Here is a 27,153-nt window from a genome sequence, read left to right as displayed (position 1 = left end):
GATCATTCCATTACATTTCTCCATGAGGAGTTTATATTGTATAGGGCTGGTTAACTTTTAACTGACTTATTAAATGATACGTTTTATTGCATTTTCTGTAAGATAAGGATCTATGATTCTAGTTACTCAACGCCAAGAATGGTCTATAAAACGAATGGGAAATATAGAGGAAGTTCTTATACTTCCACCTTCTTTACAATCCACTCCTGGCTTTGACTCAAAAACCAGCTAAATCTGCAGCAAAAAAAAAAAAAAAGAGCTGCATTTCCACAACGTGGGGCCTGAGCCTTAAGTTAGTTTTTACACAGTGGCAATGTTGCAGAACACTATTCAATCGTGTCTTAATATTTATTTTATTTAACTTTATTACAGATGCAAAAGTACTTCTTGGAAATGAAGAATAAGGTTCCCTCAGTATCGCCCATAGACAACAATTGGCCAACAAGACCTTACCTCTTTTTGGATTCTACACACAAGGAAATGAAGAGGATTTTCCATCTGTGGAGGGTATGCATTTAATTTAGCCAGAAAGCTGTAATCATCTGGTTTTAACGTTTCCAGTGTGTTCTTGTTTAGGAGATCTTAGGAAAATATTTCTTAGCAGCATTGGACCTCAAAAGAGGTGTGCGAGCCATAGAGGGATAGCCAAAAGTATTAGACTAAGTGGTGAGGCCAATAATGAAGCACTAGAGAGAAACAACGCTGCTGACAAATGCAATTCACATTCTGCCAATACAGGAGGCGTGTGTGCTGTTCTGGTTTTTATAACGGGAAACAAACTAAATACGTATCACTATAAACCATAGAAAATAACCCATAATGAGAACCTACCACTAGATGCTGATTATATCATCATCTCATTACATCATTGTCCTATATTATTGTAACTTGCACTACATGCTTGCTACTGTAACTGTGTTGCCCAGAGGCTTCTTGGCAAGTTTAAGTTACCATTAAAGATGCCTCTTCAGAGAAAAATTATAGATACCGTGGTCAATAAGATTGGAACTGAGAGTCTCCTGACATATGTACAGCTGATCACTCACACTATATTAGTGTCAGGGGATTCTCAGTGGCAGACTGTGCAGGAGGCTGCTCTGACTGTTCACCAATGGAAGATGTTGGGAGAAACAAAGGATTTATGAATAGCAAGTTGAAGCCAGAGCATGAATATATGTTGGGAGGTCAGTGTTGAAAGCTGTAGGCCAGATGAGCCTATGGGCAAAATTACGTTGTGTGCATGGCTTTGACTATTATGCTCATACACAGTAATTGAAATTGGATAAATTTATTTATTTATTTTATTCTTTTTATTCACTTTATTCTCTTTAAACCCTGCTTTGTTTTTGGGTAATAGAAGCCGGGCCACGATGTTCAGCTCACTTCCCCCTCTCAGGGTATTTAAACTAGCAACATCTAGTTTTCTGCGCTGTGAACTCTTATTAGGGATCACTCCAGTTCTAAGCACTTGAAAAAGGGCGGTTTGTTGCCCGAAACGTTTTTTTGCGTTGTGCCTCCTAAAAAGCATACATTATATTCCCCTACGTGTTCAACTTTTGTGACTGGAGTGCACCACCCTGACCGTTTGTTGTTCTCACCCAATAATTGAAATTTGGGCTTTGGAATAACCAGGAAAATGGCAACAACTAAGGAACTGACCAAACCATCAATGGCCATGTTTCACTGTATAGTAGTAGAGATACATAATTCAAGTAAACTGGTTCTACACCAAACACCCACATAAACCACCTATTAACGGACGTGCTGACAAACGAAATAGTGTATACAAAACTACCACCTTAAATTCAGTAAAAATAATGTAAAACATGGCAGATTACAAAAGGAGAAAGCCAGAGGTGTTACAGCAGTTATATCCTGTGTATCCTCAGACAGATGCCCCAGACAAAGGCAATTGTTCTGAAACCTGTGTCTAGATAGGACCAAGCGGTGGTTCTGCTACACATTAGCTATTGTGTGTCCTTTGGGAGATGCATATACTATTGATTGTGTAACTGTTCTAACTCCTCTGGATGGCTCTGTTTGTTCACTACATTGTAGTTTTAGGTTTTACATTGTTAATACTTTAATAAAGGTGGTTATGTGTATATACTATTTGGCAGTCGGTGCTGCTCTGTTAATGGGAGGTTTAGCGGCGTGCCTAGATCCCAAGGAAGCCAGAAGCAGATAAGAAGTACACTTCTTCTGAAAGTAGCCCAGAACTTTAACTTGAAAATGAAATGTAGATAAACTAATAAAGTAATGTGTATAAGGCAAGCTGGCTTGGTAAGGAGTAGTTTTTATAGAGACGTAAGGCAATAATACGGTGTGTGAATGTGCAAATATTCTTCGGCACACATATGTAACATGAGGTCACTTTGTCTTAAATATAAAATATACAATAGAAACATGCTACATGTATACCCTGTGTAAACCTGATCTTATTATCATTGTTGCCGTATATAATGTACTTTTTCACTTAGAGCAAGTTTATGTTTAAGATTCCCCTCAGACCAATATTAATGCCATGTAAGGGCCTTTACTAGGAGCAGAAACATATATGTTTTGTGACCACAAATCCATGATGCAATTCAGAGATAACCATCTGTTCATGAATATGCACATGAGCCTACAAGTCTATGTAAGTTCACTGTGATGGAGCCTAATATGCCACATTCGTCTATAGACCGCTTCCAGTGCTCCAACCCACCACTGGAATTGTTGGCCAACATTTCCACGTTAGCCATACTTCACTTAATCTCTGTCTGCATTGCGGCTGTCCGTAGGCACGTCTGGCACATTACCCATGTATCCACTACGCTTGCAGGCTCATTTGCATATCTGTAAAAAGATGATTATCTCTGCATTGCTTCATTCAGATATGTTTATACTCCTATTAAAGGCCCGTACATGTCACCATTATTGGTTTGGAAGATCTTTTAGACCTGGCAGAGTCCCTTTAAGAGTATGTGTAACCTAAAGAGAACTGTCTTAATTCTGCTCCTGGGTGGTATGAGGATGGGTGGAATGATAAAAGGTTTTCCATATTTATAATAATGTAAATATATAATGATTATAAAAGGTTTACCATAAATTACAAATGTATTTAAAGAGGAAATCCCAACTCACCTGTTCACTGACTTGCATACTGTGTGCTCTGTTCACTTCATGGTTTTCTCTGTAAATTGGTGGGCGGGGTTTCGCTTGCTGTCTTCCAGACAAAGCCAGCTCTGCTTAGCTCTCTTCCTAGCCGTACATGTTTTCAGTCAGTAATGAGGGATGGTTGTAAATAACTAAGCACAGTATTACTGGAAGATGCACAATATAAAGCTGATGTAACAGAGCTGGATTTGATAGGTGATGAGAATCCCAAACTTATATGCTACAGGAACAAGAGTCAGTTTGCAATAAACTCAGTTTTAGGTCTGTGTTTACATACAGAGGTAACAGACTCCCTGTCTCAGCCCTTATCAGCAAAATTCAATTAGCAAAACTGATAACTGGAAGAGCAGGAGATAACAGCTCAGAAATACAAGCTTCAGCTTCAGGGGGAGCACTCAGCTCCCCCTCCCCTCCTGAGAGCAGTGAGCTACGTCACTTATCCTGGGCGGAGAGATAAAGAGCTCAGAAATACAAGCACAGAGCACTAAGCTCCTCCTCCCTCCTGAGAGCAGGGAGCTATGTCACTTGTTCTGGGCAGAGAGATAAGACCATCCCCAGGTCCGTGGTTATGAAAACACAGTGTAAACAATGAAGTGAGTGATCTCAGATAGCGGCTAAACAAAGAAGTTTTGCTGAAGCAATGTATTTAGGAAAAGTCTTGAATCCATATAAGCTAGCAGTATAGGTAGGATCCTTGAGATGGGACAACCCCTTTAAGTATTTCAGTACAGAGTTAAGACATGTATTGTGTTTGATTACTTGCATAAATTTAGTTTTATTGCATTTTGTGATCTGTAGTGTGGTGGTATTTTTTTTTTATATACAATTTATCATACTTTGGTTATGGCAACTTATCTGTCGGTTTGTACAATGGCTTCAACAACCAAAAAGTCGCATGTACAAAATGTTACAAAACAAAAAATACCAGAAAAATACTTGCATGAAGTGTTTTTTTTTGTTTCTAATTGATTTCATACATCGAATAAAAGTGTTTGCATAAGTGAGGCCTTAAAGAACAGCCTGGGATCCTTATATTGTTCAGCTCCAATTTACAATAATTGCTGCTCTGTTTAAATGGGGGATGGGAAGACATTCTTTTATAGAGGAAATGGCAAAATTCCGTTCCTGTAGTGATTCTAAACTTGCTTTCTTGTTTTACAGCTGACGTTCACTTATATAATGAATGCAGTTTGTGATAATAAACCAGAAGCTATCTTTAACCAAACCTTGTAAATGGTAGTCTTTCATAAGTAAAGCATTGTTCATGTGTAGCGTATCCAAAGAAGCCATCTAAGATAATGGCAAGTCTTGCTTATGCAGGGCAGCATTACTGGCTATGTCTTCACAGCAACTGTTTGGCGGTATTCACATGTTGTGTTTTATATTGTGGTTTAATCTGCTCAATAATTGCTATTATTACACTTCTATGTGATACTGACACTGATCTGTTACATGCCAGCCTCGCTTCACATGTTCTACTCATTCTTTGTCCTAGTTCAGATGATCTCAGTGTGGCCACACTTTAGTGACTGACCTTATAGCATTATAGGTCTATGACAGATGTCAGATGCTTTTAAATTGCACGTAATATGTGAGTCGCAAAACCTATAACCATAGTCAGTTTTTTGTCATCCTCTGTTTTCAATACGTTGTTATTTTGTGTACATATAAAACTCACTTTCTATTTTGTTAGCGAATAGATTTTTATTTTAGAACTTCCGCATTGACAATAGGAAGAATTTTCTTCTGGTTTTTGAGACTGAAAAGGAATTTGTGGGGGACTGGAGAAATTTGACAGAATCATTTATAGAAAACCTATAAAATACCTTAAGTCCAAGTCCCCACGTAGCAGGCTGCAGCAAAAAAGTGCGGTGGGAAAAGCTGTGGCGGAAACGCATTGAGGTTTTTCCCATAGCGCTTTTCACAGCAAGTTCACAGACTTTCTGCTTCAATTATAACTATAGGGAAACCGCCGGCATTTCTATACGGATCATTGACATACTGCTATCTCCAAAAATGCAACGGTTTTGGAAATCACAGCATTTCTGCTGCAGGTATTTTTCTGCATTGTGTAGATGGGATTCGCAAGGGACAGTAAAATGCCGTAGCAATAAACTGAACATGTTGGGCTCCGGCCTTAAAGGGATCCTATCATTAGAATCCTTTTTGTTTTTCTAACACATAGGAATAGCCTTAAGAAAGGCTATTCTTCTCCGCGCCGCTGTTCAGTAGATATTCCGTTTTCCATCTTTATGTAAATTAGTTCTCTTGCAGCACTGGGGGCAGTCCCCAGAGCTCAGCACTGGGGGCGTCCCCAGTGCTGCGAGAGAACTCTCCAGCGCCTCCTCCATCTTCTTCAGGAACCAGCCTCTATGCGTCGTCCTCCGGCCTGGCTTTCAATTTTCTACGCATGCGCAATCGGCTCTGCCAGCGGGCCTTGGACAGAGCTGACTGCACCTGCGTGTGGCCATTTTTTTTGTGGCCGCTTACGCGAGCTCTTGTACTAAGTGGCCACGTGTTAGTTAGAAAAAAAGGGATTCTAATTATATGATCCCTTTAAGCATTTTTTTTTATAAGGTATCATCTTCTTTGTTTTCCTTAGTGCAAGAAATACAGGGATCAATTCACAGAACAGAAAAAGTTCATTTATGATGAAAAACTGGAAGCAAGTGAACTCTTCAAGGAGAAGAAGTCTTTGTACCCTGCCAGGTAACGGAGTTTCTTTCTAAAGTGCTGATCTCAAATGACGCTTTTATAGATCTGTGGAACTTATATGCCAAACCGTACATGCTATGCTTGCCATCTTGTATTCCAAGATTTTGTTCACATTAGGCTTCTTGTATTTTATTTCATTATAACATGAGCCTGCTGTCACCACAGTCAATGGTACTTCCATATCAAGAATTGATCCAGTGACCCATAGAAACCATTTATGCCAAAAACTGGTGATAAATACATTGTGCTATGATCACGTTGTAATGGATGATAAACTCTGCTTATCTGTGTAACCAACACTATTCTATTAAATCTGTAAAAGCAAGTCACAAATCTTGGGTAATCTTATCGGTTTTCATCATCATCCTCATGGATATGACTAGCCAGACACTATACTCTCATGTATACAGCTGCCTGAGGCAGGATATACATTGGGACTCTCCCAACTCTAACATGTACTAGCATATTGGACAGACAAGTCTGATGTGCCGACAGATGATATATAGAGGTAATATCATGATTCACTGCAGTCACCATAATCCAGCATAACAATTATTTACATGACATTATGAATAGTTTGTATTGTTAGACTGTCAGAAAAAAAGTATAAAACTGAAAATGCCCCCCCTGTCAAAAACACAAATTATAATCACTGTAGATATATACTCAAGCTATACAATGAAACCTATCCAAAAGGCCACTTTTTTTGAGAAAACCAGCCCTTTACCTAGATCATTTTCTGCCACGAATTTTCAGTTTTCCATATTAACCATCTTCTTAGAGAAGACAACTTTTTAATGCAACTTTGAGCGGTTGTCTCACTGTCCCACTTAGATGTCTCTCAACCTAAAACTCTTCGCCATCTTCTATTTACTGTTTTCTGTGACCATACAGTTTGGTCAAAAAGTTACTGAGCGTTTACACAACCCCCCTCCCCCATAGACAAGGAACTACTGGCTGCTAGAAAGTGCAGAAGATGCTGCTTGTCCCTAAAATGGTAATGTCAAAATTCCACCTGTTCACAAGAAAACAAAAAGGTATGGTTACCAATGTAAAGAATTTTACAGCTGACTATGCTGACCAGTTGAGACCGGCCCTATTAGAACCAGTGGAGCCTCTAATGTCCATGTTACTAAACCAGCTTTCTTCTACTATAGTTACACTTTTGGATATCAGGCATGGGGTTCTTCCTATGTCATCCAATTTCTTGGACATCCTATGAAGAATTTGCAGTCTGTACATGCCGACTGCGGATAATTTACAGGGTGTACTGTAAAAAATGGCATCTTTTTTCTTGAGTAGCTTTAGCTGTTCTATGGATACTGGAAATTAAACCTTACAATAACCCGATGAGCTGAAGCCTGTTAGAAAATCTCAGCTCTGCAGCTTTCATGTTGTTCCATGCGCAACTAAATCTCTGCCATCTTATTACAGCGTTGGACAGCCATTCCAAGGGGATTATTTGGAAATCAGCAAAAATCCCAAATATAAGAAACTTAGTGATACCATTGAAGATAAAATAATAATTGCTGACACTGTGAATAAAATTAACCGAGCCAATGGAAAGGTAAGATATGTCGTTGTAGATTTTGGTAAAAGTTTTAAAAACATTGTTTGAAATGCCTGATAATACTGAAAAAAATATATTTGTGGGCATCCATCTTTCTCTCTTCCGTTTTGAAGCAAGGAGTCTGGGTAGGATATATGTTATGAGCACTTATCTAATAATCCTCCATGGGTATACTCAGATAGGACTAAGTGAGCCATTCTTGCAATCTGGACATATTTGGGTCATACTTGGAAAGGGGGATTGGGAAATGGATCTGCAAATGAGTTTTCAGTTTCCTTTGGTAACTTTTACCCCTTGTTTGTCCCCATTGTGATGACATTTGTGAACCATTACATTCACTTATGATCTCCTCCTCCTAACATGGAGGTAGAGTGCTAAGGAGCTTGTCGTCCACAATTGAGAATACATGTCCACTTGTCCAGCTGTTGGCAAAGGTGTATCATCACCTTTACATATAGTCATTTTTAAAATACGGTAAAATGGTGATCAACAAAATCATGTTCTGTTCACACTGGAACCTGTATAGTTTTTTTCCTGGTTGACTTATAATAGTTCTGAAAGCGTGTATTTCTTTTATTTTACTTTGCTTACATTTAGGTCAGAATGATCTAGTCTCTGCACTATTCTTTGCTCTTAAATATATAGGCCATGATTCTAGTGGGCACAAAGGTTTAGATCATTTCAAAATTCAAGGATTTGAATAGAAAATTTTGTGGTAATAGAAGATGTGCAATTATTACAGAAATAAGTCTTTAATATGAGAAGAACTGAAGAGCTGTTTTTGCTTGTACTTTAAAAAAAAAATCAATCTGTTCCTGTTCAATGTCTTGCACGTAATGTTGGTCATGATACATTTTAGTGGGATGTCGGATTTGCCTCAAGTCATACAAGCATTCCTTTAAATCCACAGGGAGCAGCCCGGATTTTCTTGTTGACAAAGAGTAATGTCATTATTGCTGACCACAAGTCAGGCCAGATCAAGCTGGAAGTTCCTCTAGGAGATGTCACCAAAGTCAGCCTGAGTTCCCAAAATGATGGCTTCTTTGCTCTCCATCTCAAAGAGGTATGTCTGCCCTGTGTTATAGAATCCTTTCGTTTCAGCTCTAGACATGACACTATCTTCAACAAGACGCATTTCATACTTTATGTAGTATTTTTTGGGACCGGCAACTTACAGTAAAAATTTGAATTTTCCCACAAGCAATGATTTACAAGAGAATTTTGTATTACTTTGTGGCAACGGTAACACATTTTAGTATAACTATACTGCCACATATTAAACAGTGAAAAACGTTAAGGCTAAGGCCCCACGCAGCGAATCGTTGTGTAGGTATTACTGACATGCTGCCATTTGTACATTTTTGATATTGCAGCATTTCCACTTCAGATTTTTTCTGGATTAACCAGAATCCCATCCACTTTGTAGTTTAATGTAAAATTCTGTCTTTTCATACTACAGTGTTTCCACCACTGCCAACATACTGAGTTTTTGTAATGTGGTGCCCCAACTTAGAGGGGTTTCCAGGACTTAGATATTGTTGACCTTTCCTTAGTATAGGTTACTAGTATGTAAGCAGTGGAGGTCTGATCAGATGTTTGAAGAGACTGCAGCAAAATTCTGGATTTTACTTTGCATGATGGTTCCATTTGTAAAATCCTCATTGGGTGCGAACCTGTCTTCTTAGTAATAGTACAGTGTACAGTTGACCTGCTGTCTTGATACCACCTACTGCTAGAGTCACCAAGCCGGAGAATACTCAATGAGTAGGGGGAGCTCCCACAATTTGGGCAAAGCTCATTATTTTGCCCTGAACATTTCTTTAGTAAAGTCTAATGTGAGCTGAGTCTGAGCAGCGTTTTCTTCCAGTATGAACTGGGTTACTGGGTCATATTATGTAATCTGAAACGTGGCTTTTATAAAGTTACATGCAGATGGGGATTTCTGAGGTTGTAAAGTGCTGGCACAGCAGACTGTCCTCATTTGTTGACTCACCAGACTTCCAACATTCTTAAATCTTATATAACATTGCCATTAGAGGACCTATCTAAGCTATTAACCGTCTGTCTTCCATCTTTCTATACCAAGGGTTCTGCAGCAGCTTCCAAGGGTGACTTCCTCTTCAGCAATGATCATCTCATAGAGATGGCTACCAAGCTTTATCGAACTACCCTGATGCAGACGAAGCAGAAGATTATCATAGAGATTGCAGATGAGTATGTCTGTCAATAGTTCTAATTTATTGACAACTGTGATCTGGAGAATTCTCAGGAAACAAAATTCCGACAAAGTTGACTATAAGGAATGATCATATTGAGGGATTTTTATCAAAGCTTTATTTGTCCATCTGATCTTGATTGAAATCTTGGCCTGGGTTCTGCAACCATACAGCATATGGGCGCCTGAAAGTCTGATTGAGCAATCTCTAGAAAAGAAGGGAAAAAAGACTGTCAAAAACATACTGAGGCTGCTCAATGTGCCTGTCAACGCCACATTGTTAGACCATCATTTGTAATAGTAGATTTTACTCTTCAGAAACTAAACTAATTGGAAAATATATTAAACCCGTTTCTACAGATGAGTAGATCGATACGTACATGTAGTTTGTGACTGAAATGCTGCAGATTTTTTGCACAAGAAAATCCACAGCATTTTAGCTGGAAATCTGAATTAGTGTTGCAGATTTCATTGCAGAATTATACTGCAGCATACAGAGGCGTGCAGCGAACTCAAAATCTGCACTTCAGGTCGGTTTCCTGTATAATCTTGTGCATTTTACTTGTACTGTAATATGTTGAGGATATTCTCCACATAATTCCTCTATACTTAGAGGAAAGGTCCTCTACGTATAGAAACCTTACTGGTCAGGAGAAAGCTATTGCCAAGCACATATAATACATCCGAGATCACTTCTACCATGGAATACATCTGGATGCCTGATGTTTTTCTCTCTTTGGATCACAATACCTGCTCTTATCTGATGTTAAAAATATTTTTCCAAAAAGTGATGTTTCTGATAATCCTGTTTATTCTTAGAGCTTTCTATACTGAGTACCGTAACACAAAGCAATCTTTGTGCCAGTACTATACTTGTAGCACTAGTTGCATTACTTACCTTATAAAGTTCTTGAGTTACAGCCTATATTACGGCCATTCACATTATCAGAATCATTTGCCATTCACTAGGTGATGAAATATTGAAATATCCTAGAAGTCACTTCAAGCATTATACAGAGATTATTTGCTTTATTGTTGGGAATAAATGAAGTAGTTCCACACTAATGTAATATCTGAGAGAGGTTTGTGACACTTTGTAGCAGTTGCTGTAAAGAAGTAACCACTTATAGAAGTTCTTATTTGTTTTATAGGTTCTTAGTGCAGTTCAAACAAGACAAAGTATGTGTGAAATTCATCCAGGGGACCCAGAAGAATGGTAATGTGCCTACATGCAAGCGGAAAAACAATCGCCTTCTGGAAGTGGCTGTACCTTAATGGCATAGTCTTTACTTTATGGACGTTTTCAGTTGTAACAGTGCAATTTTTAGAGAGGGGGGGTTCAGCTTTTTTTTTTTTTTTAAATGTATTTTGGATTGTGCCAAGAGAGGTTGATGATAATGTGCCTTCAGTCTGAAAGATCTAACAATCTTAAGAACATTTTTCGCTTTACATAATTCACCATTTTCCGCAGCTCTTTTATCCTCTACAATTAATCAAACCAGAAAGTTTCTTGCCAGGTACTTAAACACTTGCTGCAAACTATGTTACTGCAGTCTCTCAAACTGAGCCTTTACTTTTTGTACCTGTATCATGTCATTGTGCCATGAAAACCTTGCCATGATGAGATCGCAGCAGAGCTTAATGGTTGCCTACGATTAACATATATAACTGGCCATTGTGTGTGATCGCTACATTTGTCTGATCATACATTTGTATGAGTTGGACGTGCAGTAATTTTAAAGTTGTATATTATTTTAGCCAATTTTTACCTATATTCTGGATCTCTTGTATTAAACAAAAAGCAGGTGTACCTGTAACTAGCTCGAACTTTTTTTTTTTTTTTTTTTTTTTTTTTACACCAAGCCAAAAATTTCCCTTTGGAACCAATCAGAAGTACATGACACAGACATGGAGGGTTCTCTGTAGGGAGTCGTGTTGTGCTGCTCAGGCCCATATTGTCTGATGTGTTTCTTCAATACCTCTCAGTTCTGGACATGATATCACAATCTACTGCTTTGTAGCAAAATGTTTTTAATAATTATTGTACACTGTGTAAATGATTCTGGTAAGTATGAAGGAAACTTGTAACTTGTAAGTGCCTGAAGCCAAGTATTGTAATCAATAATAGGACATTTAGTGTCAATCTATTGTGACCTGGTATGTTCATATGTACACTGTCTGGCTATGGGTACCACAAAAAGCATGACCTCATGTAATTATCAGGCTTGCTGCCCATGGTTATATCACTTGGGATTGGTAGCTGTACAAGACACTGTAATAATGGCTAATACATGCAAACGTGGACAAAATTGTTGTTACTTCTCGTTTAATGAAAGAAACACCCACAATGGTCACAGAGATAACTTGAATCTGACAAAAGTAATAAATAAAAATTCTATCAAAATGAACAAATGAAAGTCAGACATTGCTTTTCGCTTCAAAAGAAATTAAAAAAAAAAAACAAAAAAAAAAACTCATGAAACAGGTCTGGACAGAAATGATGGTTCCCCTACCTTAATATTTTGTTGCACAACCTTTTGAGGCAATTGCGCAATCACAAGATTCCTGTAACTGTCAATGAGACTTCTGCACCTCTCAGAAGGTATTTTGCCCCCTCCCCTCCCCCCCTCCCTCCCTCCCTCATGAGCAAACTGCTCCAGCTGTCTTGGGTTTGAAGGGTGCCTTTCCCAGACGGCATGTTTCAGCTCCTTCCAAAGATGTTCAATAGGATTTAGGTCAGGGCTCATAGAAGGCAACTTCAGAATAGTCCAATGATTCCTCTTAGCCATTCTTGGGTGTTTTTAGCTGTGTGTTTTGGGTCATTATCCTGTTGCAAGACCCATGACCTGTAACTGAGACCAAGCTTTCTGACACTGGGCAGCACATTTCTCTCTAGAATCCCTTGATAGTCTTGAGATTTCATTGTACCCTGCACAGATTCAAGCCTCCTCCATGTTTCACAGTAGTGACAGTGTTCTTTTCAAGATTTCAAGATATGCTTCATTTTTTTCATGTGTGAACATAGAGCTGATGTGCCTTGCCAAAAGGTTTGATTTTTGTATCATCTGTCCATAGGACATTCTCCCAGGAGCTTTGTGGCTTGTCAACATATTGTATAATTTGGTTATTATTACTTTTGTCAGATTCAAGTAATTTCTGTGACCATTGTGGGTTTTTATTTCATTAAATGAAGGGCACCAACAATTTTGTCCACGTGTGTAGGTAGTAGGTAGTGGTCTCTATAGTGGGTGAATTGGGTTCTCATCAGTAATGGTGTTTATCACTATATTTCTGAGATTACTATTCACTTAAAATTATTTAATGATCTTATTGGATTGTACATTACACAGCCTTCTGGGTGTGTTATGATGTGTCACAATGAATCAGATGACTTGGTAAGATGATCCGGGGCCTACTATAACAAGTCATAGGACAGTATCAGTTACCTGCAGGTACTCCCATATGACACAAACCCTTACATGTCATGACTTTAACCTCTGCCTTTAATATTTTTGATACTGTAATTCAGTTAATTGGATATGAAGTCAGAAGGGATTATCACTATGTATTGTGATGAATTCTATTCAATGTGCAATAATCATTCACGTTGGTATTTATATTTCACAATACTGTGTAATGAAATACTTGTGTAAGTGTATTGCAAAGACAGACGCATAATTAGTTTTGATTGTGTAAAATCTGTTACTGTAAATGGTGTCCAGTTTCCCGTAGGAGACTTAATGGTATAGAGGAGAAATTCTGGCATTTGTTTTTATAATGTTATCATACTGTCTCATTATTCTTATTATGCTGCTCTCTTTACCTGTTTTTAGATCCATATTTTTTTTAATTAGTCATGAACCTATAGAAGCTGCACACAAAAGGACCTCTCCTCTAGATCTGCATTATAACGCATTCTCTGTAATTTACTGCAATTAATCTTTTATAAACTGAAGATATGACATGAAACGCCTTCGTCTGCTGGGTTTTTTTTTCAGTAAAATTCTAACACAATATTCTTTTGTTGAATTACAATGACAAATTCTGTTTGTAAAAATGTGACAAAAACTAAGAGAGATCCAGACTAAAATGTCAAGATAAAGAAAGAATGATCAACCACTTCTATGTCTGTAAATGTTGTTAGGCATCACTAGAAGTGTTTTGTATTCTTCTCACAATTTTTATTGAGTTGCAAGTAACACATGGACACAATAAAGCAGGTATTGTCCATTGATTATATTGAAGGAGTATGTAAGTTAAGGGCCCCTTTTACACAGGGAAATGATCTGGTGAACAAGTTTCTGTAGGGTGATGGATTTGTTTGTTTAAGGGTAAGTTCATACTGGGTTTTTTGGTCCGAAACCTGAGGCGGAGACCTCAGGTACCGGATCAAAATACGGGTAGCTGCAACTGGATGCCAATGCAGTGCACCAGCATCCAGTTGTGCACTCCGCTCCGGATTAGGCTCAAATGAAAGGGTCTAGTCAGGAGGGAGTGTCTTCAGGCGGATGTCGCGAGGCAAATCCGCCTGAGGAATGAGCATGGCGCTTCTTTTTCGGGAGCCGGAACAAACAGCTCCCGGAAAAAAGAACTGACCGGCTCCCATTGATTTCAATGGGAGACGTCTTTTTGGTCAGGATTTTGAGGCAGATACAGCCTCAAAATCCTGACCAAGAAACCCCATGTGAACTTCCCTAAGCCTAAAAATAACAGTTGTCGGCAACACATCTTCCTGAGTAAATGGAGTTGGCAACATTTATGCAAACTGTATGAAGTACAAATAATCATATTAAAGGGGTTAACTAGAAATAACAGCACACTTGTCCACGAGACATGCGTATATTACAGCTTAGCTCTTCTCAATTCAACAAAGTTGAGCTGCAATGCTAGATTCAACCCATGGACAGGTGTGGTGTGTGGAAAGTCAGTCCTATATGTATTTTTTTTCTAACCCTGCATAACTCCTTTAGGACATAGGTCCCACATTGCTTATTTTGCTGCAATTTTTTATTTTTATTATTTAATGCCAAGAATGGCTACAAAAGGAATGGGAAATATTTAGGAAGCACTTAATAGGGCTTATACCGAAATACTTCTATCTATTGCTCAATCCTAAGGACTGTTTGTCCACATACAGGTTTTATCAGGCTGTTGAAAGACCCTTTAACCAAGCATTGAATGCCCTATTACTTTGTCACTAATATGGCACTCATTTTAGGTACAAATTTCCCCATGTAGAAGGAACGTTAGACTAGTGCTATTATCCACATTAACACCAAGACCACACATTGAATTTTTTATTATTATTTTTTATGTAGATTGTGAGCCCCATATAGGGCTCACAATGTACATTTCTCCCTATCAGTATGTCTTTATGGAATGGGAAGAAATCCACACAAACACAGGGAGAACATACAAACTCCTTGCAGATGTTGTTCCTGGCAGGATTCGAACCCAGGACTCCAGCATTGCAAGGCTGCAGTGCTAACCACTGAGCCACCGTATTGCTCCTCATTGAATTTTTTGTTGCAGATTTTGTTGCTTTTGTGAGCCAAAGCCAAAAGTGTCTTAAAAAGGAATGGGAAATAAAGGAAGTGCTTATACTTCTCCCTTCTGCCAAACCTAAGATCCATAATATGCTCAGCTGTAAATGATTTGGAAGGGGCATTAAAGACTGATAACTGCAAATGAGGAAAATACGCTAATAATATAGTGTGGAGCCTTTGGAAGTGTTGCAGCAGTTACTTATATTAAGTGTGTGTTCCATTTTTACCAGCAAACACTTAACACACCATTAACAGCAGCAAAGCTCCATGAATATCCAAACACTGCAGGGATCCTGTCACCATGAGAACGCAGTGTAATCTGCAGGCAGAATGTTATAGAGCAGGAAGGGCTGAGCAGATTGATACTCTATTGTTTTGTAGGAAAACATCACTTTACAGGTACTGTAGAATGCGGAGCTTTTTTTTCCACAAAAAGGAATGTCAACCAAAAGTTTTTTTTTATTTAATGTCCATCATGTGGCCCACATTAAATTTAATGCATGTGACTAGGGGTTATTCAAGTAACTATGGCCATTTCCACAATCTTTTCTGTCAATCTATCCTTAGGCATGTTGCAAGGACTGTTAGAGTATGTTCACACAATGGAAATGGAATTTGAAGCAGACTTCTGCCTTAAAGGGTTATTCCCATCTCAATGATCCTATCTACACTGATAGCTTATGTAAATTGAAGAAGCTTCTAAATAAATTGCTTTAACAATGCTGCTTTGTTTTCCTGCTGTGTGAAATTATTCCTCCCATTGTTTACACATCGCTTTCATAGTGCAGAACCTGTGTGATAAGACAGGACAGATGATGTCATCACTCACTGCTCTAAGGGTGGTGGCTCAGCTCTCACTGTTATTTACTGCTCTGCTGACAGGACAACCAGGTCAGCTAATTGCAGTTTACTGATCAAGCTTTGTCTGTTGTCAGATAACACGGAGCCTGTTCTCTAGAAATATGTGCATAATATTTGATCTGCATTTATATTAGACTTCAAGTAATCATAATAATTATTGATACTTCATAGTGTCCTGTTCAGTAAGCTGGGGGGAGGCAGCTTTGACGGTGTGATAACGAATACAGGAATTGAGAAGAATAGACAGGAGGCAATGCTGCTGAAGCAGGGAAATGGGCAAACCCCTTTAAATTCCTGTTCTGTTTCCAAGCCTTCAGCCTCCTGCAGCAGAAAGCTGAAATGGACCATATTTTCGAGTGCCTAACTCCATTCTGTGGCTTGTGGGAAGAGCGCAAAGGCCAGATTGAAAGCAAAGTTCTTAATTACATGAAACCTCAAAAATCAAATAAAGTGGTTTGGGATCATTGTGTGCCCGTTTGTTGTTGTCCCATTTATCACCAATTGTTATGAACTGAGAAGAAAAGAATCCTTAAACTGAGAGACCTTGGTTTATCAAGGATCACCTAATTAGAAAAATGATGCTTAGTAATCTATCGTGTACAGCAAATGAAATTGGACATTACATCCCAAGCCTCGGGTGTTGACATAAACCATCAGAAGTGATTTGCATGACAGTGGCCTCATGTTGCTCTATCGACCTCACACCACTGCTCTCCAAAGGCTATGATGGTGCACAGCAAGACTGAAATGGAGGTCTATCTAGCAAGGAATCCAGCCTTTTGTCTTGAAAGCAAAGATAGCCAGAGATTGGTCACACTGGTCCTACTCTCAAGATTATGATGTGGAAAGGCATAAATGTACAGTAGCTGGACTCCATTAGTCTTTATTTCAGATTACATTAACTGCTCAGCTTTACATTTATTTGGAGAAATGGCTGTACCACTGGTTCCCATCACCAAGGTGTCCCTGAAGTTTTTTCAACAAGACACCAGGCCACATACAGCTTGTGCTACTGTGACCAACATGTGTGGCCTACAGATGCTACTACAGCATGCAGCGTCTCTGAACTTGTCTTCTATTGAACGTATCTGGGAGATCATTGCTCGAAAATTGCAAAGGGAGCTGCCAGCAGCCAATCTTGAAGATTTGCACACCCACATGCTTTCAGTATGGCAGAACATTCCTCAGGTAATTATTACGGCTAAGGTTCCATGTAACGGGCCACAGTGAAATAGCTGTAGTGACTGTAAAACTTTCGAGTTTCCGCCACGTGGGGTATTTTCACCAAAACAAATTGACCCCTATGCATCAGATAGGGTATAACTTGCAGACCAGTGGAGGAAAGACTGTTAAGACTCCCACAAACTAGGAAGGCAGGGGACATTTGTCTCGTGTTCTGAATGGAGCTATAGCAGTTGGAAAGCAGGTAGTGAAAAACTAAAATACAAAACCAGAACATAGCTGGATGGGGTTAATGAGTAAAGGTAAAGCTGTTACTAAATACATGAGCTTGTCACCTGGAATGTGATAGTCGAATGCAGCATTCCAACCTCAGGGATACACCCCTACCCCCCTGATTAAAGTGAATGACTGATTTTTAGGCAGTTCTCCCACAGTGACATCATTGCAGTTGCTGATTAGAATGGGAGAGGCTTGAGGTTGAAGAGGATTACCTGTTACATTGTCACATGACTGTTTAACAAAAAGTAGTTCTCACGGTTCTTAGTCCTAAAATCATTCCCCTAATCTATACTGTTGTATAAAACTTTTTTTTTTTAACATTTTATAATTATTTATTCAAGTGAGCATCTATCATCTCTACACCTTGTTGCTATACACATTTATGGGATAAGCCATATCTGGCATATTGGCTTAATGCTATTCTTCATATAACATACAGAGAAAAAACATACCTCCTCATCCAGACACAGTATGTTTGTTTATATTAGAGTCTGTAGAAATAGCCAAGGCCTTAACAGTCATAATCATAGGGATGAAGGCATGGTTAGGCCCAGGATGAAGACGGCCTGCCTTTAAGAGCTACTTTTTAACTGCTTTTGTCTTCAGGACACACTTAGCTAAAAACCATGGCCAAAGACAACAGGTAGAGCAACATTCTGCTTGAAAATAGGTTAGGTGAGTTTCTAATTTTCACCCATTTTTGCAAAGGAGGAAGAGCTATATGGAGAGGGATTGTTTTACATTACTAATATTACACACCACAGAAGGGAACTACTTCTATATAGGAATATGTAGGGTGCATTATTACTACATGGGCCATTACTATGGGGGTTTGGTGGACCCTAAGGAATAAAACTGTGTGGGTCCAAAAGGTGCACAATTACTCTTTAGATGGTACTTTTATTGTGAAGGGCATAAGTGAAAACATTTTTATTGAATGAGGCACAATGGATGGTGAGTTTGGGTCGAGGGTGGGGAAAAGAAGTGATCAAGCTTAAAAAGTAATGAGCCAAAGATGAATCTCTACATTAAATTCTGCAGAAATGAGCCACAATTGGAAAAAGTCATTATAGCAGTCTGGGCTGGATGTATAAGAAAAAAAAGAAAGAGAATAGCTACTACTACACTATATTTGCCCTGGAGCCATATAATTCTACTTATGGCTCAGGAATTGTCTACTCATGGCCAGCAGACATTGCATGCTTATTGACAGCTGGTGGCATGCATTAAAATGAACACATCTTAAGGTGGCAATTGACCAAAGGCAGCTGTTAACTGATCCCTTGCTTGGGTGATACCTACCGTATTCCTCTTGATACTCATACACATCCATGCTTCTTTTTCCAATCTAGAGTGGATGTCAAGCCACTGCCAAACACCTCTGGCAATGCCTTGTTCCCTACACAAAGGTTCAGAGACGTGCTGATACTGGGAGATCCCTACACACAGTAAATAGTTGACTAATTTTGATAAAATTAGAAGTTTCTGCCAACTTGCACCTAATGTACAGTATATATATATATATATATATATAATATATATATATATATATATATATATGACCCATTTATCAAAGTTAATAGAACCACGCTTATCCCTGTCCCACGGGTCCATTGCCTTGGAATAACCTTGAACTCTGACCTATCCTTCAAGTCGCACGTCCAAACCCTCAACACCTCTTGCCGCCTCCAACTCAAGAACATCCATCGAATCCTCTCCTTCCTCACCCCTGAAACTACAAAGATGCTAGTCCAAGCCCTCATAATCTTCCGCTTAGATTACTGTAATAATCTTCTCTGTGGCTTCCTAATGAAAACTCTTGCCCCCCTCCAGTCCACCTTAAACTGTGCTGCTTTCTTAATACACCTCTCCTCCCGTTCTTCATCGGCTGCTCCCCTCTGCCAATCCTCTGGCTACCCATTGCCCAGTGAATAGAGTTCACGTTACTAACGCTGACATACAAAGCCATCCACAACCTGTCCCCTCCATGTATCTCTGACCTAATTTCCCAGTTAACGAGCAGTTGGACAGGTGTACCTAATAAAGTGGCCGGTGAGTGTATATGAAAGACCTGAAAATATGAGGAATGCTAATATGTAAATAAACTCCTTCAATCACCAGATTTATTCTGCTAGCAATAATCCATATATTGAACAAATATCAGCGTAATATATTTTGTAAGGCTGAAAAAAAAATCTTCAATGAAGTCTCATATCCTGCAATGTTAATCAACAGGAAGTCATAAAACTCCATCGACCCGATTTAAGGTTTTTTCATCTGAGAAAAACATTCCTTCCTCTGAGAAAAACATTCCTTCCTGTCTCCAAATTCTGGCAAGTAAATAAACTTAATCAATCAATCTATCCTATTAATATTATAAAAAAAGTTTGTGGATTTGTGTGTTTGGATGTTTGTTCCTCAATCACGCAAAACCCGCTTGACCGATTTGGTTGAAAGTTTCCACAAACATAGTTAATACACCCGATTGCGCAATAGGCTACTTTTCGTCACAATAGCACACATACGTTTGTGCCAGGACCCCCACAAAACCCAAACTCACACCACCATCTCTGCAATCTCACACACTTTGGACCATAGCAAGTCCCAAAATTCATATTGCCCTCTACAGCCTCGCCCCTAACCCCACACAATCACATATACATATACTTTACCCCTCACCTTAACGATACTCCAGGAGGCTCTCTTTAACGCTCCGGAGCAGCCAGGTTTGCTGACCCTCACCGCTCTGACAATCCGTGACACCGCCCACCCATGTCAATACCCCTAGGCGGTCTAATAAATGCAAAATCAAAAACAAGAAAAAGGGGAAAAAAAATAAAATGAAAAATAAAAAAGTATTACAAATTCAAATCACCCCCCTTTCCCTAGAACACATATAAAAGTAGTTAAATACTGTGAAACAGATACATGTTAGGTATCACTGTGTCCGAAATCGCCCGCTCTACAAAGCTATACAAATATTTTGCCTGGATGCTTAACGCCGTAGCGGCAAACATACTGAAAAGTCCAAAACCGCTGTTTTTTCACTATTTTCATTATCATACAAATATCAAATCAAAAGTGATCAAACCAATAGCATTTCCCGAAAATGCAACAACTACAAACTACACCCGGCCCCACAAAAAAACACATCCCCCGACACAGACAAATAAAAAAGTGACTGCTGTCAGAATATGGTAACTTTTACAAACAAAAAACAAAATATATTGACGTATATTAACTTCAAATACTTCTGTCCCAAAGACACTATGTACAGTTTCTCACAACACCGTATAGCAGCTCAAATACAAATTAGCTTCAACACAAAAGTCTCACGTATTCTCTGAATTACAGCAACAACAACATACAAATCTACATTTCATATCCCATACTTTATACACAGTATGAAAACCTTACCCGCGCCTGTATTTACACACTTCTACAATCACCGCAGACGAAGTCGCGGGTACCAGCTAGTATATATATATATATATATATATATATATATATAACTCAAATTCTGTAGTAGTTTGCTTTATACAAATCCACAGTTCTCACCCGATTTGGGTGAAATTTGGCACGCCCCCTCTCTACCCACAGGAGCAGATTACTGCACATATTACATCTCACTAGCCTCCCCCCATCTGAGATTTGGGCCCCCGAAGTTAGGCCCTATACATATAATGTGGAAATGTGAAAGTGAAAGCACTGAGGGGAAAACAACAGTTGTGACTGACAGGGACGGATTATAGCAACGGCACCAAAGAGTCAATGCTAAAGGGGCCACACCACCACACACAACACATAAACATTTCACAAACACCATATAAACATCACACAGACAGCACACATACACCAACCCACAAGCACAACACCACTCAAATGCCACAACACACCACACAAACACCAGAGCACTCTAGACACACACAACACAAACACCACCCCATAAATAACACATGCACACCACATGCATGCACGCAAACACAATTGGATGGATGCACACTATACACATGGACGAACAGAGCACGCACAACTACTGCACGCATAGACACTTGTACTGCACACGCACAAACACATGGATCACACGCGCACATACATGTGTACATATACAGTACACGTGCATGCACACACGCATACATACCCATGGATCACACACACATGCAGAGACACACACGGACCACACACGTGCAGACACACACACACACACACACACACACACACATATATATACACGCACGCACTGACAAAACACGTCTGGTAACCTTAGTGGCTGTTTGCACACTAAAGTATTTTTTTCACGGGCCTCCAGGTCATGGATTTGGTGGTTGCATAGACTTCTTTGTGCACAAAGCTGTGAATTTTGCAGCTCCATAGAAGTCTATGGAGATGTAGAATCCACGGCCCGGAGACTGTAGTGTTAGGGGGCGTTCACACTACCGTCGGTGTCCGACAGGTAGTGTCCGCTCCTAGTGTCCGCTCAAAATCTGGCACGGACATTAGGAGCAGCCTTACTGAGCAGCAATATTGGTCAGGTGAAATCTACCTGATAGTAAGATTGTCATTATTGCTTACTATACAGGGAGCTTTCATCACTGAAGCTGCTGAGGTAAAGTGAAAGCTGAGCTCTGATTGGTTGCTATGGGCCTGTGAGGCAGTTTTCATTACTGAGATGTAGCTCCTTCAGGTCATAGTATGGGTCCATTCACATGGAGGAAATTGGTGAGGAATTTCAGCGCTGAAAAAAAAGCCTACCATTGACTTCAATGGTTTTTTGTTTTCTGCTAGAACGGAATTTTTTGGTGAAGAAAAAATACATTTCAGGAATTAAGAAATGGGTTTTTTTAAGCGTTTTTTGGAGCATTTTTTTGAGTCTTTTTTTTTTTTTTTTTTAAATAGATGAGCGAACACTGTTCGGATCAGCCAATCCAAACAGCACGCTCCCATAGAAATGAATGGAAGCACCTGTGACGCTGGCCGGCCGCCGGCAAAGTCAGCGTCACAGGTGCTTCCATTCATTTGTATGGGAGCGTGCTGTTCGGATCGGCTGATCCGAACAGTGTTCGCTCATCTCTATTTTTTTTCCTTCTGCACAATGCATGGACCCTGAAAAAAAACACTACCGTTTTTTTCCATGTGGTTTTTGCCGATACTGTTCCCAAATCTGCGACGTGGATTTTACGCCACCCATTGCGTTGGTTTTTACAGGTGGAATCTGCCTGAAGGAAGCTTTTTTTCCGCAAGGGGAAAAATAAATCAAGTGGAACCCATAGAACTCTATGGGGAGACGTTTTTTCCATGAGGATTCTGACGCGGATTCAGCGTCAAAATCAGCGCCAAAAAAGTAAAATGGCGCTGTATTTGGCACTGAATTTTCAGCTAGCAGAAAATTACGTGAGTGGGAAAAAAAGCTAGCCAAACCCATTGAAATCAATGGGAGGCTTTTTTCTCAGCTCTGAAAATTTAGTACCAAACACAGCATCATTTTCCTCCGTGTAAATGGATCCTAATACTGTGTGAGGGCTGCTCTGTATTTACTATTCCTCCTATTATATCTCTTATCAGTGTCAGGTGTTGCTTCTAAGCGACATGCCCTTCAATTTTAAGCCTCTGCAGTTCCCAATCTGTCTTGCATTTGCTATGACTTTAAAGCACGGGCTGGAAATGCAGTGCTAAAGCACTGCAGGAACAACTGCGGCATCAACACATCGCGGTTCTTCCTGCAGCACTTAGAACAGAAAGTTCACAGAGTTTTTTCTCCCCGAACTTTCTGTTACAATTATATCTACGTGGAAGCCGCCGGTGTTTCCGTAGATATAATTGACATGCTGCGATTTTCAAAACCGCAACCGTTTTGGAAATCGCAGCGTCTCTGCGTTGCATTTTTTTTCTGCAAAGTGGGGATGGGATTCACATGAATCCCATCCACTTTGCAAGTACTGTAAAACATCGCGATTTTTCTGCTGTGGGCAAATCACGATGTTTCCGGTCCGTGGGGCCCTGGCCTAAGGGTAAGTTCACACTGGGTTTTTTGGTCAGGATTTTGAGGCCGTATCCGCCTCAAAATCCTGAACAAAAAGACAGCTCCCATTGAAATCAATGGGAGCCGGTGAGTTTTTTTTTCTGGGAGCCATTTTGTTTCGGCTCCTGGAAAAAGAAGCAAGATGTTCATTCTTCAGGGCATTTCACCTCGTGGCATCCGCGTGAAAACACTCCCTCCCAACTAGGCTCATTCACACCAAAAAACCCTGAGTGAACTTATCCTAAACAAAGCACAAGGTCAATCACTTAAAGTAGCCGGCATTAATTTGGAGAGCCCACGTTTTTCACATAGACAGTTGTACGTTGCTTGCTTTAGAGTGGGTGACCCCAAAAATCTTTTCATATTTAGGTATGCACCTGAAGGTAAAACTGGAAACATTGTTTACCAAAAAGCACCACAATAGATAGTTGTGTAACTGGAAACCGATTTTACTCTTTTCTCCATGAACTACTTATAGATTACACTGGAGGGAGGGAGGAAGGGTGCACTATGTTGTTAATTGGGTGTAAAGGTTTTATATGTTTGTGTAAGGTGCATAAATTTTAATTTTTGATAAAAAAAAAAAATAGTTCAAAAAATAGTACTAATAGTTTATGCTACATAATATGTATTGAATATGTAAAATAAATAAAAACATTGAAATTAAAGAAAAAGTTGTTGCTTACATCAATGTTACGACAAATTAGTAAAATGACAAAATAATAAAAATTTAAAGTGCAAAAAAAAAAGATTTACTGTAGCTCTGAAAATGTCAATTTCACTGTGACACTGAAAATTACCATAACCAACAATTTAACATATTTTACGCGAGCGAAGCCACGGGTATTCTACTAGTCAAGTTAATGAAATCAATTTCCATAAATTTAGTAACTATAACTTGTGTGAGAAGTTGACAGGCAAAGTGCTGGAGTCCTGCTATATCAGCCCTAGATTCCTGACTTGCGGGTCAGGAATAGGTTTCAGCCCCAGGTGTGGGTCATAGGCACATTCGTGGCCTATAAAAGGCTGCAGAGCCTGCACTTCAGGGCAGATCCTGGGAGGTGAGGAAGTGGCTGGGTCTGTCCTGACACTGAGGGCCTTGTGATACGGTACATTGGTGTTTTTGGTTGATATGTGTGGTTGGTAGTAAGCCACACGTACAGTTAGTATTTTCTGTGTAGTTAGCGCTCAGACGAGCAGGATTTTTGTTTCACGTTATTTTGCCTTAAGTTAAGGCTGTATTTTATTTTGCTCTTTTTTTGTGCGTGACGTAAAGGTTTATTTATTTTGCTGTTTTTCTTAAATAAACCGCTTTGCTGCAAGATTTGTGTCCCTGTCTCTGACTGGTTGGGTCCGCACCACTGCTTCTACCGATCTACCTTCCTCACACTTGTAATAGTATTACGCTCAAGAAAGGATTCTAGGTTACTTTCATTTGGTCTTGTGGTAGGTTCACACTTCTGTTATTTAATGTCTGTTGCAGTAATGTGTTACAGGATAAGAGCAATGGATATGAAGTGATAGATGCAGATGGAGCTCCCTCCGTTGGGTGTCCATCTGCACTCACGCAATGTAAAAGAATATTATGGAAGCTTTCTTCTGTCATGTTTTTTTATTTTTTTTTTGACGGAATAAAATCAAGCATATTACATTGGCTTCGTACTTTCTATTTCATGATTCTACATATCTAGCTTTTCAGAACAAATCTTATCAGACATAACTAAACAGACTCAAGAATGTGATCTGTAACCACTGCGCAGTATTATAAAAGCAATGGGGATTACTGAGGTGGGATTTGTTTTTACATCACCCCACAACTTCTCTTCAGTCTTCTCACTAGTCTAATCACTGTACAAACAGTTGTGGCAAACTTAAGTGACAAGAATCTATACTTCTTCTTAGGCTGCGTGGTTCTCATACACATGTATACTTTGAAGAGGATAGAACTCCATTGCTATCTTGCAGTGCACCATAATGACTTGTAACAGTGGTGGCTTGAAGTCAATGTAGCTGGTCATCTGCTTTGTAGCCCAAAGTTGGGCAAACTCCTTCTGAAGGTTTGTGCTGACATTGTTTACCATCCTAGACTTGGGGTGTGATGTACAGTTGCAGTACAGGATGGATCACAACGTACCATACTTTCAATCAGACTGTAGTCCCAGAGGTTCACCACCGCCCACCTCTTGCTGCCTTTCCAGTTCGTTGTTGCTCTTCCAACCACTAGGACATGCAATGTTGAACAATGCTGACATCTCAACCAGGGCCTTTTAGTTCAAGGATTCTGTCTCTGTTTGCGACAAGTGGTGATAACAGACTTGTCCATAAACACAGGGAGAACATGTCGCATCATCCCATCCCATCGAAAGCTGTCAGAAGCCTCTGGCCATCATAGGAGGCAAAATTGGGGTGGAATCTAAGGCAAATTTGGGGGTAGAATCCTAATCGGGGCCAAATGGGACTATGGTAGTGGGGGTCCTGAACAAAAGGCTCGTCCAAAAGGCAATCTTGCTTTCAGAAAGCCTTAATGTTGTTATCACTTTACCTTTTCACTTCTAACCTGGCTGGACCAAGGGGTTTTATCTGAACAATGTGCATAACGAGGGAGATTCTGATGAAGAGTCTGTTCATGAGTTATTTGCTATGAGTAAAGATGTTGACACACTTACCTAGTGCTTCATATAGGCAACACATCTTATTATAAAACCACTATTATGTGTTTGGCAATCACAGGGTTACGCTAGACAGTCAGGTAAATTTATCACTAAGAAAATTGCTAGTCTGTCTACAAATCCTTATTTTTTTCAGTAGAACTAAAGACTTTTCTTTGTGCAGGAAATGAAACCTGAGAGGGGTATCTTCCATATTGTTTTAGAATAATGCAAGAATACAAAGGTGTGGTCATAGTGTATCCTCATCTTATTCGATGGGACATTTTACACCGTAGCTAAGGTGAGGTCTTTTGAAAACAGAATAAAATAGAATAAACCATGTATATAAACCAATTTTTGTTGAATCTTATAACACAAAGCATGCGTTTCTATGTTTGACACTGTCTACATGGATATTCATTACATAGATTCTCTGTAAGGACACTTTCACACGGTCAATATTTTGATCAGTATTTTGTAACAGTATCTACATACCGAAAGCAGGATTGGGTCCAAAAAAACTACAAATATGGGTCTTTCTATTATAGTTTTTCATTCTGCTCCTGGTTTTTGCTTGCAAGTACTAATGCAAAACACCACCATATGAAGGTCATTTAAGAGTTAAAGGAATATCTACATTCTCTTCTATATATGGAATGTCCAGCATTAAACACCATTTAATTGGAAATCCAATGTATAGCCATTAAGTTGTATTAAAGGTCCTCAACCATCAATCGCCAACGGGTCCCATGTACAGTCCTATGAAAAAGTTTGGGCACCCCTATTAATCTTAATCATTTTTAGTTCTAAATATTTTGGTGTCTGCAACAGCCATTTCAGTTTGATATATCTAATAACTGATGGACACAGTAATATTTCAGGATTGAAATGAGGTTTATTGTACTAACAGAAAATGTGCAATATGCATTAAACCAAAATTTGACCGGTGCAAAAGTATG

At 39.4% G+C, this 27,153-nt stretch overlaps 2 protein-coding genes across 3 annotated transcripts in view; both read left to right on the top strand.

The window, feature by feature from the left end:
* The window catches only part of MYO1B (myosin IB), a 127,048-nt gene extending 115,635 nt beyond the window's left edge, over window positions 1–11,413 (top strand). For both annotated transcript variants that reach the window (XM_075285248.1, XM_075285250.1), the window contains 6 exons: window positions 373–507; window positions 5,762–5,868; window positions 7,309–7,441; window positions 8,355–8,507; window positions 9,531–9,658; window positions 10,811–11,413. In XM_075285248.1, the coding sequence (XP_075141349.1) occupies window positions 373–507; window positions 5,762–5,868; window positions 7,309–7,441; window positions 8,355–8,507; window positions 9,531–9,658; window positions 10,811–10,934 (780 nt within the window). In that variant the 3' untranslated portion in view covers window positions 10,935–11,413. The remainder of the gene's footprint in view (window positions 1–372; window positions 508–5,761; window positions 5,869–7,308; window positions 7,442–8,354; window positions 8,508–9,530; window positions 9,659–10,810) is intronic.
* The window catches only part of PTCD1 (pentatricopeptide repeat domain 1), a 221,409-nt gene extending 196,366 nt beyond the window's left edge, over window positions 1–25,043 (top strand). The window contains exon 10 of the mRNA XM_075285252.1: window positions 25,030–25,043. The gene's annotated coding sequence lies outside the window, so the exon portion shown is untranslated. The remainder of the gene's footprint in view (window positions 1–25,029) is intronic.
* Window positions 25,044–27,153: the final 2,110 nt, after the last annotated feature.

This window comes from Leptodactylus fuscus, chromosome 8, assembly GCF_031893055.1.
Source record: "Leptodactylus fuscus isolate aLepFus1 chromosome 8, aLepFus1.hap2, whole genome shotgun sequence".
NCBI lineage: Eukaryota > Metazoa > Chordata > Amphibia > Anura > Leptodactylidae > Leptodactylus > Leptodactylus fuscus.
The sequence above is the reverse complement of the archived record's forward strand: the minus strand, read 5'-3'. Positions and strand labels throughout refer to the sequence as shown.